This window comes from Hyposmocoma kahamanoa, unplaced genomic scaffold, assembly GCF_003589595.1.
Source record: "Hyposmocoma kahamanoa isolate Upper Pololo Valley unplaced genomic scaffold, ASM358959v1 99702, whole genome shotgun sequence".
NCBI lineage: Eukaryota > Metazoa > Arthropoda > Insecta > Lepidoptera > Cosmopterigidae > Hyposmocoma > Hyposmocoma kahamanoa.
This window is the reverse complement of record NW_020656001.1, coordinates 1087188-1103750: the sequence shown is the minus strand read 5'-3', so window position 1 is coordinate 1103750 and position 16563 is coordinate 1087188. Positions and strand designations below refer to the sequence as shown.

Sequence of the window (16563 nt, the reverse complement as noted above, 5' to 3'; positions counted from 1 at the left end):
TTTTTCGATCAAAATATTTTTAATGTAGTTTTTAAACTTAGGAAATGATAAACTTAATATATGCTCCGGAATCTTATTGTAAAAACGTATACAGTTCCCCATAAAAGAGTTGTTTACCTTGGTTAAACGAAATCGTGGTACCATGAGTTTGGACTTAGCTCTAAGGTCAATATTATGGATATCTTCTTTCTTATTGAAATTATGTATATTTTTACGGGCATATAAAATATTTGAGTAAATGTACTGCGATGCCACAGTCATGATACCAGTCTCCTTAAACTTTTCTCTGAGAGATACCCGAGAGCCTAGACGGTACACAGAACGAATCGCTCGTTTTTTTTGTTTTGTTGAATCCTGGCGTCCTTAAATATCAAGGTGAATACAGTTCACTTTTATGTTTTATGCATCCAGGTGATTTATACTTCCTAAAAGTGTACTTAATGCAATGCAGGTGAACTAAATCAGGTTGAGGCAATATCGACTCTTAATGTTGCGTTCCCACGGCCCGTGCTGTCAAACGCGCCGATTTGTATGGGCGAGTCCGGGCCAGGCCGACGCACGTGGCGACGCCTATTTAAATTTGTATCGAGAGCATAGGCGCCTTTGAAGTTACCGACCAGGGGTGGATCCGGGCAGGCCGCCATGGGTCAGCACGGGCGCGCTCGGGCGGTACTCTTTCGAGTCTACGCCAGGGCTTTATTGTTACTCCAAAATTATGCGGTAGACTGAAAGCGTATAAAGCGAAGTTACAACTCTTCGTATGTCGTTACAAAAAGAATAGCTTGAAGATAGCGCTCATGTTATATTGTGCCAGGTGACTACTGCAAACCGTGCAATTGCTCGGGCAACATCAACGTGGACGACCCAAGCTCCTGCGACACCGTTACGGGCGACTGCCTTAAGTGTGTCAACAATACTGCCGGTGATGCTTGCAATCTGTGCGCTCCAGGATTCTTCGGAGATGCAATTCTCTCCAAAAACTGCACAGGTATGATCAATACGTGAGGTTTCACCTAATATGTATTAATTTTTATTTTATTATTAATGCTAATTTCGATTTTTTCAAACAAATTCCTCACAGCGTGTGTCTGCGACGAATTCGGCATGGATTGGTGCGACCCCACGACGGGAACATGTGTGTGTCAAGAGGGCGTCATTGGCGAGAAATGCGACCGATGCAAGCCAAACCACTGGGGCTTCTTCAGCGGACTAGGTTGCAAAGAGTGCAACTGCTCCATTGCTGCCGTATCGACGCAGTGCGACGAGGAGAACGGCCAATGCAGGTAACTGTAGTATAAACTTTTTAGCTGTCTTATTAAGTCACTTTTTCTGAATTACCTAACCAATAACACTTCAAATTCAATTCTTTTTCCCTTGTTTGGTCTAATGTTATTGAGTGTGTGTGTGCGTTATCAACAACAGTGACCACTGTGTTGTCAACCGATTTCTCTAACCCATTTCTGTTTCAGATGTCAACCGGGGGTGACTGGCACTCACTGCGAGAGATGCGCGGCGGGTTACTACAACTACACAGAACATGGATGCATCCGTTAGTGTTCTTATTGAAATTTCTACTTGATGACAAACTTAATCCGTATGTAATAAAGTCAACCCGGTTGAAACTTGCGTACTCATTAGCCTTTTGTGAAACGGGGCAATAATGATGTGCTTGATTGTAGATTGCAACTGCAACACTGGTTATTCACTCGGGTTCACGTGTAGCGAGTCGGGCCAGTGTGAATGTCTACCTGACGTTATTGGCGAGAAGTGCGACCGGTGTCCAGAGAGGTATGCGTATACAACTCACCGTAAATTGCAGGGGAAGTCAGGCATTTCTAATTCTAATGTCTATATAATTAAGTACGACTTTATATGTCGTCGTGCGAACGTTGTTGCGGACAGAAGTGTTCTAGCGTACTCCGACGTATAAAAAAGATATAATTATCAAAATGTCCTCCAAGTGTAGTGGTTGTGGTGGGAAAATACAGGATATATCCTTTATGAAGTGCTCAAGTGAAAGTTGTAATAAATTGTATGATCTGAAATGTCTGGCGATTGAACAGCAATTGTTTGACGATTTTACTGAGGAACACAAGGAGCAATGGGTATGTCCTGAATGTCATTGTGCGAACCCAAAGCGCAACAATGCGGATACCCCAGTCCGTACACCTGGTATGACGAAGAAAGGCACGACGAGTGTTGATTGTAATGTGAATATGCAGCGCGGCAGCCGCAGCAAGGTCTATGCGCGGCAAACGGAAGGTGAAACTGAGTTGCTAGTGGAGCTGAGGGCATTCCGAAAGGAAGTTACATCTCGCCTAGATAACCAAGACAAAGCAATTAAACAACTTCAAGATTTGTTCTACTCTATAAAAACAGATTTAAATGAAATGCAAACCAAAATGAGGGTAATTGAAGAAAAAATTGATTGTGATTATAAACAAAATACAACAATTGATGGTGTGAGAGGTCGCTATCTGCTGTCGAAAAACATCGAGACCATCGTTACAAAGGAGCAACCGGAGGTGACATCTGCTATTATGGATGAAAAGAACAAAAAAACCTACGCCGGTGTATCGGGCGGTCGTAATAAAAGTGATGAAAAAATATCTCAGAGCGGGGCCACGAAACTAGTCAGAAGCGGATTTGGCACATCAATAGACACATTGGAGTCGATTGTGATTAGCACGCAGGTTAATAATCACAGAAAGAATTCTAAGGGTGGGGCCACGAAAATTGTTCAAGAGCCACCAATCGAAAGAAATGAGTCGAATATACTGACACAGTCAAGTGAGACCGATAGGAAAGAGGAAGAAAATGAGGACAATTGGATATTGGTTAGAAACAGGCAGAAAAGACTCCAATCTAAGGAAATAGTAAGAGGTCAAAATACTTCAATTACACAGATACAAGCTATAGAGCGGTTGAAGTACCTTCATGTATGGAGACTACACCCAGAAACAACTGTGGAAAAATTATCTACATATGTAAAGGATGTGTGTGGTTTTGAGGCGAAGGTTGAAAAAGTTAATCATAAAACGGAACGTGGTTATGCTTCTTTCATTATAAGTGGTTCTGAAAAAGTTTACAATCAGTTGTCGCAACCAAGTATTTGGCCAATGAATACCGAATTTTGCGAATGGATTTGGTTTCGGAGATATAATAAGCAACCGTACAAAACAAATCAGACAAATTGAACTATTTTATCAAAATGTTCGGGGTCTAAGGACTAAACTTAAGCGGTTTAAAATTAACTTGGAAGCGTCAGGTGCAGATTTAGTTGCGGTGACAGAAACAGGTTGCAACGAGTCTATTCAGGATGCAGAAATAGTACCTCCGAGTTATAATATCATTCGATGTGATCGAGCGGACGGGCGTAAGCAAGGTGGCGCGTTTCTCGTGGCCACACACGAATACGAACTACGACAAGTGGAGATACCTGCGAACGTAAACATCGATAGTTATCCGTTTGAACTAGTGGCGGCCACCGTGCACTCGAATAATAAGTTATTGTTTTTATGTTGCGTCGTGTATATACCCCCGAATAGTAAAGATGGGGAGTATATGAATTTGTTTACGTTAATCGAACATTTGTGTGTGAGATATAAAAAAAATATTGTTTTGGGAGATTTTAATTTACATTCAGCTAGTACTAATGTTATTAATTATTTTGAATATTTTATGGCATACTGTGAATTCATTCAGTGTAATGAGGTTCCAAATTGTGATGGACGTCAGTTGGATCTAGTGTTAAGCTCGTTGGGCGGTAGCGAGCGAGTGCGAGTGAGTGGCGCCAGCGAGTCGCTGGTGGCGATAGACGCGTACCACCCGCCGCTTGTGCTGAGGTTGCCAATTGAGGGTCGCGCGTCTAGCGATGGTATTCGAGCTCCACGCGAACCGGTACCATCTCAATGGAATTTCGGTAAGGCTAATTTTTCTCTCATGTATTCGTTAATACCTGCCGTAGATTGGAGTAAATTATATGCGATAACGGATCCGGATGAGTGTGTTAAGTTTTTTTATGACAAGATTTATAAAATAGTGGATATTTGTGTGCCAAAAAGAAGACTAATTCGTACCAATTCTAGGTACAGCTACCCGGAGTGGTACACGGCAGATATAGTTCGCAAAATAGAATTGAAGGGAAAATTGCATGCGCGGTATAAGGCGAGTGGATCGCAATGGGACTATGAAAAGTATTCAAAATGTAGGGCGTCAGTTAAATTATTGTTAGAAAATGCAGAGGCGCAACATATAGCTAAGGTGCAGAAGGAGCTCACTAAAGATCCTAAAGGTTTTTGGAGGTATGTAGGTTTAAAAAAGGGGTCCAAGAAACGTAGGATTACAAAAAACGGGAATATTCTTCCTGAATCAGAATGCGCCAAAGAGCTTGCAGGGTTTTTTCAATCGGTGTACGACTCTCAGGTGCCAAAGCTAGATGTGGATGCGGCAATAACAGCAGCTGGAGCGGGAAGTGAGCGCGTGCATATTGGATATGTGCGTCTGCAGCAGGTGGAAAGAGCTCTAGATCGCCTTAAACCGAAACGGGCAGCGGGGCCGGATGGCTTACCGGCGTTCATGATTAGGGATTGCAGAGCAGTGTTGGCGGAACCCCTGTTGTATATATTTAATCGGTGCCTTCAAACTTCATATTTTCCTAAACAGTGGAAGGTGACACGAGTGGTACCAGTACCGAAGAGTGGCCTAGGTAATGAGGTTAGTGATTTTAGGCCAGTGGCTATTCTATCGACAGCGGCGAAGGTTTTTGAATCCGTTGTGCAGAGCTGCATGTTTAGCCAGATGAGCGTGCTACTGTCGGAGGCACAGCATGGCTTTCGACCGGGTCGCAGTACCACAAGCAACTTGCTTAATTTCGTTACGTATGTAGTACCGAAGGTGGATGAAGGGGCACAAGTCGATGCCGCCTATTTTGATTTCAGGAAAGCATTCGATTTAGTCAATAATGATATCCTGCTTAAGAAATTGGCGGCGGTGGGCTGCACCCCCCAAACGCTCCGCTTTTTTGCAGAGTACTTGAAGGATAGACAGCAGTATGTAGATTATGCGGGATACACGTCGGAACGTTATTATATTAGGTCAGGAGTAAGTCAGGGGAGTAATCTGGGACCATTGCAGTTTATTATTATGATAAACGATCTACCAGAGGTCATAAAAGAAGCTAATTGTTTGCTTTACGCTGACGACCTGAAGCTGTTTATGGATGTGCAAGATAGGTCTGACGCGATGCGGTTTCAGAAGGACATAGACAGAGTAGTCGGCTGGAGTCAAAGGAACAAGCTAACGTTTAACACTTCTAAATGTGCGTTGTTAACATTTGGCCGAAAAAAAGCCCCTACTATTTTTAGATATGAAGTCGATGGTACTCCACTAAAAAGGGTAACGACGGTTCGTGATCTGGGAGTGGATATGGACGCTGAACTAACATTTCGTAATCACATTGTAAATGTTTGCAAGAAAGCTTTCAGAATAATGGGTTTTATACTACGCCAAGCGGAGAATTTTAACAATGCCAAAGTCATACGTACCCTCTACAATGCCCTGGTGAGAAGCACATTAGAGAGCAACGCGGTCATATGGGCACCGCAGGAAGCTAAGTATATAACCATGCTAGAGAAAATTCAAAATAAATTTACGAGATACCTATACCTAAAACTATACGCAGTATATCCTTTTTACCCTTTAATGTACCCAACGCTGTTCGTCCTGGGTATGGTGGGGTACAACACACTGCAAGCGAGACGGGATCTGGCGATGGTAACTTATATATTTGAACTAATACGTGGAAAACGCTGCAATCCAGGGGTACTACGTCATATAAATATATGCACTCCAGACAATTACACGGAGCGGAGGCGGAGGCCTCCGCTGCTAGAGATACCGCGTGCGCGGACACAGCTGCTGGCTCGGGCGCCATTCACGCGTGCCCTTGCTACTCTCAATCGAGTGGCGGATAGAGCTGACTTATTTAATTGTACACTGAGTGAATTCAATAGGATTGCCTTACATATTATTTGTTATGATTGATTATTTAATTATGTATATTTTTGTATTACGGTAAATATATAAATATAATTTTAGAGCCTTCATTAACGAATTAGGATTATACCTGTAATGTTAGTGTTAAGAGATGTACAAACAAATAAAAAAAAAAAAAAAAAAAAAAAATATTGGATATAAATTTGCAGATGGGTGTTAATTCCAAACCAGGGTTGCGAACGTTGTGACTCGTGTACGGATGCGCTGATCTTCACAGTCGAGGATTTGAGTAGACGATTGGCTAACGAAACACAGGATTTCAAGGTGAATTTCATACATATATTTTATAATATTAGTGATATATAAAAACAACATGTAAATGAATACAGACTATTTTCAAAGGACTGCTGAACTATAACAATTAGGGGTGTCATAAAAGTCATAGTTTATGCAATTTAAATTTTTATTAGTTATGAACATACGCTTCACATATCTGGGTACTAGATAATCACAGAAAAAATATGAAACTAAAATAAAATATTTGGTCAAAAAAAGAAAAAACTAAAACATGTCATTCGCTCTCATTACCCCACAGTTCGGGAAATTGGAGCCGATAAGAATCTCGTATGTCAAAAGGGAGCCACTATATATAATCAGTCTGAAAAAACAAATTAAAGTAATAAAATATACAAGTTTAAAAGTAATGAATGTTAAAAGAATATCCAGTGAATATTGCAATGGGATAAGGAGAGCCAAATAGCTCTCATTACCCGCGTAACATCGAATTGAAAAAGGAATAAAACAGTAAAAACATTTCTATTTTTATTGTGATTTCAAGCATAACTTCTAAAATTTGATAGATACGGTGACATGGCTAGTGTAAATACAATGTAGTATCTATGCATTTTAATGCTTACCTGAGATGATGAAATTTAGCAAATTTTATAAGCGCGTAGCGGAAAACACACAACCATCTCATACGAATAAACGCGGGGTTCTACGGGAGCGCCCACGGGACTTGTACCTTGTCGAACGTTAACGAAGACATAGGAGTGCCGTTTGCACAAATACGAGCATTGGGAAAGTCCAGTTTAACACCGCTCTCATACCCGCGGGCTCCCAATACCCCACGTTTCCCTACTATAATGATGATGATGAATTCTCCTGACCGTTTTGGGCCACGGCAACTGCTTCAGCTCCACTGTTGGTGTGCTCGTGAGCTCTCACTTGGATCACGTACCCAATCTAATTTGTAAACTACCGCGCGCATAGGTGGCACATGATCACACTGTTAATGTAATGGTATCTGATCGCTGCAGGTGGTCGGCTTTAGCTCGACATGTCTGTCGTCCAACACAATTCGTCGATGGGTCAATAATTGTGACGTTTTGTTTGCGACAAAAGATCTTCTTTGTGGTCGGCCGGCTGCCTGCTTCTCGCACTCTGTTGGGTCAATGTAGCAATTTTTCAAGCTTGCTGCCATGCTTTCGCTTGACCCCCTTGAGTTCCAAATAAGAAATGCGCTTTGTCACTCAATTGTCGCCGCATAAGATATACCTCGATTCCAAGTACTTTAGCTCTTCGCAAAACTTCGATGTTCCGGACGCGGTCGGACCAGGATGCTTAATATTAAGTCATATACCTATTACGTTAGTATACTACCGTATGTTTTGTTAAAACAAGACAACTTTCAGAACAAAGCGGACTCGTACTTCACGACACAACGGCTGAACTACATCGCCAACCAGACTGAGCTACTGAGACCAAAGATAAAAACCATGAAATACGTCGATGTCGCGAAAGTCACTGAGGAAATTACAAAGTTGGAAAATAACGCACGAAACTTATTACGATCGGTAAGAACAAAGTCTTACGTCAAAACTTAAAATTGTCAAAAACGAAGACGATAGTTCGTTTGCTCAAAATAATTTGGCATAACAACGGCTCAGTAGAAGCCTGCTCTAATACTTAAAGAACACGATGCAACAACATTCGTTTAAATCCTCACAGGCGGAGTTCGCAGAAACACACAGCGATAAGCAAATCGGGCGAGCTGCCGACCTTGCCGCTGAAGCTGACAAGACCCTAGCCGCAGTGCGGGAGCGTAATCAGAAGGCCCATGAAGTCGTGAGACACGTTGTCGATCTGGCCACGGGACTTGAGCTCAGTCAACAGCCTAAGGTTGACAGCGCTCTGGCTGAGGCTGAACAGATTAAGGCAGATATTTCCGGTATGTTGTTCATTAGCATACCTTGCATTCACATAAATATTTACTAATAATGGTTACATCGAGTATATAACCAGAAATAGAGACGAAATGTCATTTAATTTGTTTGAAAACTATTCTGCCATATCATTACTGTGACAACTGCGCTCCGATTGGCTAGCCCGAGTTCGAAACAATTGACGGGTGTCGTCAATTGGTGTCGTCAACTGTTTCACTCCAAATCGAACAGTTAACTTGAGCTTTGCTATAATGGACGAAAATTGCAAAATTACATATTTAATATTAAATTACCGATGAAATGTGATTCCGTTTGTTTTGTAATTAAATGTTTTGCTGTTTTTCCAACACCACCGAGTAGAACAGCACGGCATTGTTAAGAGATATTATCTTTATTATAATAAATACACAGGTCAGTAGTTGGCCTGTCTATATTTCAGTGCAAACTAGAGTTGATATTTATAAGAGCTGTATCGCTAATGTGTTACCAGGAATATATGGCCCTTATTTCGTCTCTATTTCTGGTTATATACTCGATGTATTTAACTAACAACAAAAGTAACCGCCTCCGTGGCCGAACGGTTACCTTGCCTGGCACGCAGAGGTCTCAGGTTCGATTCCCGGGCCGAGAGAAATATTTGTACGGCCTACATTTATTTCTGCCGTGAGTTTGAGTGTAATTTGTGGTTGTCTATATGTGTGTCCATGGCACCCGCGACACAGGGTTTCCCTAGTGCGGGGCTATGTTAAGTGTGTGCGTTATTATTATTATTATTTATATAAATGAAAAGTGTTATGATCCACAACTGTATAAACAAAATGAGTCTAAAATGTACGTTATAATACCATGCCTTGTGAATGGTTAAAATTTATCGTTATCAAGCTACGAAGCCTCAGCGCAAGGCAAGACTGCAAATTTATTGTTAAATTCCAGCCAAGAACCTGTCTGCAAGAGAAGAAGAAGCATTTGAAGCATTCGCGAATGCGACTGCGCAAGTGGAGCGAATGAACGTCTTCGTGCAGCCCATTGACGAACAGGCTATGGTTCTTGTTACTTTTAATACAACTTACATCTTTGACTGCTGTTCACTGACTTTATATTAACTTGTATCTCTTGTGCAGAGATTTGAACGACAGTTGAATGCAACGCGCAAACTGAAATCAAAATTTGATGACATGGAGCAACACATAAAAGGAGCACGTGAAAAAACCCTGAACGCCGAAAGAGTCAATTTTAACAACAAGTAAGTTGTCAGTTCTAAACCTCACGAAATAGTAGTTACAGTACTTCTTCTTCCTGTGGGTAGTTATACCACGTTGGGTGAAGTCGGCACAGCCTGTATTTTTCTTCCACTCTCTCCTATCAGCCGTCATTTCCATTCTTATCCATGACGTCTTTCAGACAATTCATCCATCTTTTCTTTGGCCTTTCTTTCCCCTCATATCCCTCCACATTCATGGCTAACACTCTTTTCCTCACATGACATTCTTCTCTCCGCATGACATGTCCATACGATGCTAATCTGTTACTCCTCATCTTTTCCGTCACTGGTGCCACTTTCAAACTTTCCCTGATGTACCCATTCCTTATTTGCTTATTCCTTTCTCGTCTCTCCCCACATCCATCTCAATATTCGCATTTCCGCTGCATGGATTATAATTTTACTCGTATATGGAAATATGCTATTCTCACTGGCTATTCTTTTGACAGGAAATCTAAATTCGAAGAGAAAGTGGCTTCCGTGGTGAATCTCAATGTTGCAGCGATGAATGACCTAATAGAAACCGCCAACGACACAAAAAAAGCGGCTGATCTCACCCATGAGGCTGGAGACATCTTGAACAATTCCAGTAAAGCTCTTGAGGAGAACAAGAAAGGCACCACTGAGCTAGGCGAAATTCTAGCCAAATTTGGGATGGAACTGCCTGAACTTCAGAACTTGACTGATGTGGCTTTCGATCACGCTATAGATTTGAGGAACAGAGTGAGCAACTAATTTCAAATTATAAATTAAGTCATGTCCAATATTATCAATTTTGTGTCTATTGTCCTATTACTATATCTAGGCAGAGAGTCTGCGAGCGCTGGCGGAGCGTGAGAATAATAATACGAACACGCAACTTGCCTACGCAGCGGCCTCTGCGTACTCTTCCATCGTACAGGAGATTGGTGACGCCAAACGCGCTGCCGACGAAGCAGAAGCTGCTATCGGCAAGATTGTACTGAAGGTATGATGTTGTTACAATTGTCAAACTTGACAATTTCAGATTAATTGAAGTAAGTAAGAATATAATTCTTTTGTTTTTCTTTTCAGAACGATCAACTAAAGATAAGAACAGAGCCGGCTTACACGAAGTCCAACGAGCTGTTGACACTTGCCTCGCAAGCTTTGGTAACTGCGGAAGAACAGCTGCATCCCAATCTGACTGCCGCTGAACTACAGCTTCAAAACGCCATGAAATTGCTAAACGCTGCTAATGATACTTATAACGGGGCGAAAGTGTGAGTACTTTCTTTTCCACAAACTGGATACGATATAACAAGTTCCTATTTAGTTTCTGACAAAAATAACAATATCATTTTTACCAGGAATATCACCATACCCCAGATCGAAGTGGAAACCTTTACAGACCAAGCGGAACGGACTCGAAACTCACTGCTGAACATACTTGACATCATGAAACAACTGGGCACAGAAATTGAAAACGGGAAGAAAACTTCAGTGGAAGGATCCACTACAGCCGTCCAGACCAATAATACGATTTCGAATGTACAACGATCATGTAAGTGCGAGTTTGAAAATAGTCACGATTAGGGCTTTTAGTTTTGTTGCGACTCTGGGTCCCGGGAAAAAATGCGGTCTCGAAAAACCCGGAAAAAACGAGACTTTCGATACTATTTGAAAAGTTTCCATACTTATGGGCTAAACATTAGGCAGTCAAAACATGATATTTTAGTCAAGTTCTGTAATAACTCCAATTATAAACCAAAAGTTTGTTTGTAAAAATAAGTATACGCGATTTAGACCCGAAAAAATAGTTTCATGTCCTAATGAATTTATCATCCGTTTTTATATTTTTCGTAAAATTCGTAAAATCGTATACAGAGCGTCATTCACGCTTTAGTCTTCGTTTGTTCGACTGACAGCGAAGCAAGCAAAATTAGACAGTACTGCGATGACATTACAATTTAAATTCAACGTTTTAGCTTTTTCATATTCCTTTACATGTCACTACGTTTAAATAGGTTGACTTGGGACATTTTTTTCGTGGTTTTTGTATTAGACCCGTCGTCCATTTATTTGTAAGTCAATGCATTTGGAGCTTTTAATCAACCTCAATTTTCGGGTTGTTATGGGTTAACACATTATTATTATAACACATTATTGCTTTTGAGCATCCACTTTTGCTTACGCACTGATAGTAACACCAAACTCAGAACTTTTTCTGAATAGTTCAATTTCCTATGTGTAACAATCGACTGGTTACACATAGGAAATGGTACTCGATATAAATTCATTAACCAAACGACGAAAAAAGTCTTTAGTCGCCATTTTCTCAAAACGATGATATGATCAATCATATGCTTATCGTCGTCCAAGTAACAATTTAATTACGAAAATCTTTCAGTACCACATTTACTGTAAAAAATTTTTAACAACGATTGAGAGAGTGTACGACAGGCGTATGACTTATACACTATTTACAAATATATTTTTTGCGTGTTAAATACAGTTGCGACCAATTCGACTAAATCTCGATATTTTTTGAGCCCGGTCATCGATATTAAAGGACGACGACGCCGGAATAAGGTTATCCCGTAAAACATTCATAACTTTAAAACAACGGACGGACTAAATCTATTTTTTAAGACCAGAGCCGAATAATTCACGATATTTTACCTTACTCGTAAAACTTAACATAGTAGTAAAAAGGTGTCCTAATGTAATACAAAAAAAACTTGAATCGTAAGCATGTAATTAGTGACAAAATGAATATAATTTTTTTTTTTGTAAAATAGTAAAAATGGCAGAAGATGGAAAACCGAATATCGATTTGAAGTTTAGAGCAGTGGAGATGCATCAGGCCGAGCACGAGAGACGACGCAGAGACGCCGATGAGAAGCTCAACAAGTTGAAGGAACTCATTGAGCAGGTATGTATATTGTACAGTCAAGAGCACTTCAAGCCTGACACTTTGTTCTTTGGACCATTCTTATCGTAAGCGGCATAGAGTTGGATTTAAATCTTAAGTGTCAAGGTTGACGTGCTCTTGACCCTGTACTTTACTGTCTGTTCAGGTTTGGGAAGTTGTGAAGTGTAGTGATGCAACGAAAGTGCCATAACGGAAACAGATGTCAAAAGTAATTCTTAGCGGAAACGGAAGCGGATGCGGAAGTGTAAAAACTATAAAGAACTCAATAAAATAGTTCCCAAAGGGCCTTGTTTTTGGTTTCATAATTAAGACAAAACTATTAAAAAACGCGTACTCTACCGCCAAGTAATCCGCACTGGCGCCTAATGCATCGCGAACGTTGTAAACTTCCGATTAGAATTCCTTTATAAAAGTTGCAGAAACGGAAATAGATATGAAAGCGTGCGGAACTTTCGCCGTTGCACAATCAGAAACTGAAGTCTGTTGCATCACTAGTGAAGTGTAACGAACAATGTTTTTTAATTTATTCTTCTTTTATCGTAGGCTCGAACTATAGCCAACAGTATACCAGTAGGCGGGAAGTTCGACAAGCGCTCTGTACTCCAACCACGTCTACCAGACTCCATCGACGAAATGTCCACTTCCACACATGTTTCCGTCTACTTCCGTACTCCAAACGAAAATGCAATGATCCTGTATCTTGGCAATCCGCCAGGTACCAATCTCAGGAAAACAAAGACGGTAAGTCACGTCATGAAATTCAAACTTGTGGGCGTACATTAAGTGAAAATAGAGAAAAGTACCTAATTAAAAGATTTCTTATAAACGTCGATAGTAAGCTATCTCGCTAACTTGTGAATTGCAGGACGATTTCATGGTGATAGGCATAAAGAACGGCTACCCCTACCTGACGATTGACACCGGGTACACCGCTGATGACCACATCCCCTTCCAGACGATCACTAGCGAGACGTATGTCTCGGACAACAAGACGTGGTATCAGGCCATCGTTGATAGGTAATGCTCCTACCGTGACTTCAGAAGTTGTATTTATTTGTCAAATAATAAACTATAAACAAGTTAGTCAGGCAAAAACAGATAAACTGACTGTGCATAGGAAAATAAACGCTAGCTGAGGGCGTTCACTGCATTGCAACCAAATTCTCCATATTAATATGTAATTGACTTGTACATAATGAGAAAATGTCACCTATTATTTGTTACACAGGGTTGGACGCAATGTGAAATTTTCCATTCGAGGAACTCTCATGAACAACACCGAACATACGGAGACCAAGGAAGTCTTGTTACCGGGTCAAACCACTATCTTCAATCTAGACAAGAAAAAGTCTAAATTGTATGTGGGAGGTGCGCCAAGTGGCGCAAACCTACAGGGCGTCAACTTTCCGTATTACGAAGGCGAAATTGAGGAGCTTATGATCGGAGAAACACCGGTGGGCTTATGGAACTTCGAGACCGCGGAGAACTTGAACGGAACTAGGCAGAGGTTAGTGCAGGAGACTTGCAATATGATGTTGCTTTTTTTGAAGCCACTTAAGTATAATTTTCTGTACGCAGGAATCAGCTTGTACCAGAGTCGACACTGGAAGAATATAGATTCAATGGAAGAGCACATGTCATAATGCCGGCCATGAACCTGGGCAGGTGGAACCTAGAGAACCCGCTGCGCCACAAAATATTACTGCACTTCAGGACCTACGCCCCGGATGGTCTCATTTACCTCGTCGGTCAAGACAAACAATTCTTCTCGGTCCTCATGCAGGGAGGACAAGTCTTTTTACAAGTAATTGCAATATAATTTTAATCTAGTCGGTGCAGGAAATTAATAGAGAATGATTAATCTAAACATTAACTTCAAACAGGTATCACTCGGTGATGGAAGTGACCTGCTAATCCTCGGCACAGATAAAACATACAACGATGGCAAATGGCATAAATTAGATGCAGGTAGATCCGAAAATCAATCTTATCTGATAATAGATAACAATCGATTTGAGGGCACGTCCACCTCCTCCTCATACAATATACCTGTGCACACAATGAACTTCGGCGGGAACAACAAGGGTATCACGGCTGTAACAAGCAAAGGCTTTGATGGGTGTTTAAGAGAAATTAATGTTGACACCATACGAATGGTTTTAGATACCGATTACATAGAGTCCATAGGAGTCTCCTACAGATGTCAAGTAAGTACCTTACTCCTGACACATGCTAAGTATTCGTAATAGTAACGTACATACTGACCCCAGATGAATAATTGCGCAACGTAATATGTGCAGTTTGCGTCTCTGGTGTCGCTGTCGGGGGTAGACACTTACCTTCGGTTCGTCAACATCACAAGCACAGCAAGTCTTCAGTTCACTCTTAAATTCAAGACTGCTGGTCGAGATGGGCTCATCTTTGTGTATGAAGCTCGCAAACAGACTACAGCTACTCGAGACAGCATTTCGCTAAAATTATCTTCAGGTAATTTATCACTGACATGAAATTGTTGTGGTATTCAAAGAGCTAAATGTAAAAACAAACAAAAAAACTCTTTTTAATACCCAACAGGAAAACTAGTCCTGGCTAGTCAGGGTGAGAGGATCGATACAGGTCAGAATACGTACGATGACGATCAGTGGCATGTGGTTACAGTGACGCACAACAAGAAAATGTTAAGGCTCGCAGTTGACGATTTCGACTCCTTCAGGTGAGCAAGATGGAACGCTCATTTCAACTCGTTCCTTACATTTGTTTTTCCTTACTAATTCGCAACTTCCAACCTCGTGTTCTCGTCAATCCATTATCCGAACCCCTGGTTTTTCTATTTCATTCCAACTTGATAGGAACATCTACCATAACTTTTCTATGCGACCGCCTTAAATATTTGACGATTTTGTATACAACGCCACTGGAAGTCTTAACAAATGCGGTACCTATACACAAATATTTTTACTATCGTCATTGTAATCTCATGACGAAGGTACAGTTTTTTTTATTTATGTAAACAGTTCGGACATTGCACCAAAGCCATTGAATATATTGGACGGAGTTCTATTCATCGGTGGTGTTGAGCCTGGATGGAAGGTCACCAGCAGAGGTGTTCACCAAACCCCGGCTTTCCAAGGCTGCATAGCTGATGCCACATTTAATGGGCAGGTGCTCAATCTCCTAGACCCCTACGGCAACCGAAGTGTTACTTTTGGTCGCTGCGGCACTACAACATCTACAGGCGGCCGCTCTCCAGGTTAGACATTTAACCATTACCTATCTCCAGTACCGTAATTAGTTTTGTAAACCGTATCCATTTATTTAGGCTTTATAGTTGCTTGACAACTTGATCTGATGATCTTGTCAGTAAATTGATGTGCACTTGAAAGCGAAAAAATTTTTTTTTTACATTTTATTTTCAGATCTTGAAACGTCGTCATGGACGCCGCCATTAGTGACTGATGTTATACCTCTTCCGACGGTGACACAAATTGAGCCCAGCAGTAAGAACTCAAAAAATACAGTATATTGCGAAACGCAGATCCTTATTTAATATAAAATTCACAGTCACTCAGTGTTTTTCAACATTTTTTTTTCCTAAGAATCAATAAAAAGAAGTTGGATAGGACATTTCAATTCGTACGACAACGTATCGCTAATTGCTTTTCCAGATCCACTAGTGCCTCCGGTAGAAAGGCAGCCTGCCACAGTAGCGCCGATATCTACCAGCACGGCGCAGCTTGCCACTTCCGAAAAACTAGAAGATACCACTACAAAACGAACACCTCCACAACCAGAACACGGCTGTGCTCTATCCTATGATGATTATTACACCACCGGTCACCCTGACGAAGGGTACCGATTTGGTAAAAACCATGTCACTCGTTGTTTAAAATGTGTTACATTTAGATAAACCCAATCGATATTATTATTGAAATGGTTACCACTCGACAGGAACCCGAAACGACAGTCACATTGCGTATGCCAAACTACCCGGCCGGCAAAAGGACGGCTTCGACCTATCAATATCTTTCCGCACATTTGACGAACATGGCGGTCTCATTTTTTATGCCGCTTCTAACGTGAAACCTAGTCAATTCTTAGCTGTATACATGAAAGATGGTTTGGTAAGTCACATAGCAAGTTATTTATTGCAATCCATTGAAACTTACAAGGAACTTAAGGTTGAATTT

General features: G+C 41.1%; 1 protein-coding gene across 2 annotated transcripts in view; it reads left to right on the top strand.

Annotated features, from left to right (window-relative positions):
* LOC113239232 (laminin subunit alpha) overlaps nt 1–16563 on the top strand; it is a 63928-nt gene that overhangs the window by 45475 nt on the left and 1890 nt on the right. For both annotated transcript variants that reach the window (XM_026476142.1, XM_026476143.1), the window contains exons 34-58: nt 815–988; nt 1082–1283; nt 1470–1549; nt 1680–1788; nt 6207–6321; nt 7692–7853; nt 8008–8227; nt 9156–9265; nt 9344–9465; nt 9933–10206; nt 10289–10450; nt 10537–10724; nt 10812–11005; nt 12243–12376; nt 12920–13117; nt 13242–13393; nt 13605–13883; nt 13955–14180; nt 14260–14583; nt 14677–14863; nt 14951–15089; nt 15391–15626; nt 15793–15873; nt 16042–16236; nt 16325–16497. In XM_026476142.1, the coding sequence (XP_026331927.1) occupies nt 815–988; nt 1082–1283; nt 1470–1549; nt 1680–1788; nt 6207–6321; nt 7692–7853; nt 8008–8227; nt 9156–9265; nt 9344–9465; nt 9933–10206; nt 10289–10450; nt 10537–10724; nt 10812–11005; nt 12243–12376; nt 12920–13117; nt 13242–13393; nt 13605–13883; nt 13955–14180; nt 14260–14583; nt 14677–14863; nt 14951–15089; nt 15391–15626; nt 15793–15873; nt 16042–16236; nt 16325–16497 (4436 nt within the window). The remainder of the gene's footprint in view (nt 1–814; nt 989–1081; nt 1284–1469; nt 1550–1679; nt 1789–6206; nt 6322–7691; nt 7854–8007; nt 8228–9155; nt 9266–9343; nt 9466–9932; nt 10207–10288; nt 10451–10536; nt 10725–10811; nt 11006–12242; nt 12377–12919; nt 13118–13241; nt 13394–13604; nt 13884–13954; nt 14181–14259; nt 14584–14676; nt 14864–14950; nt 15090–15390; nt 15627–15792; nt 15874–16041; nt 16237–16324; nt 16498–16563) is intronic.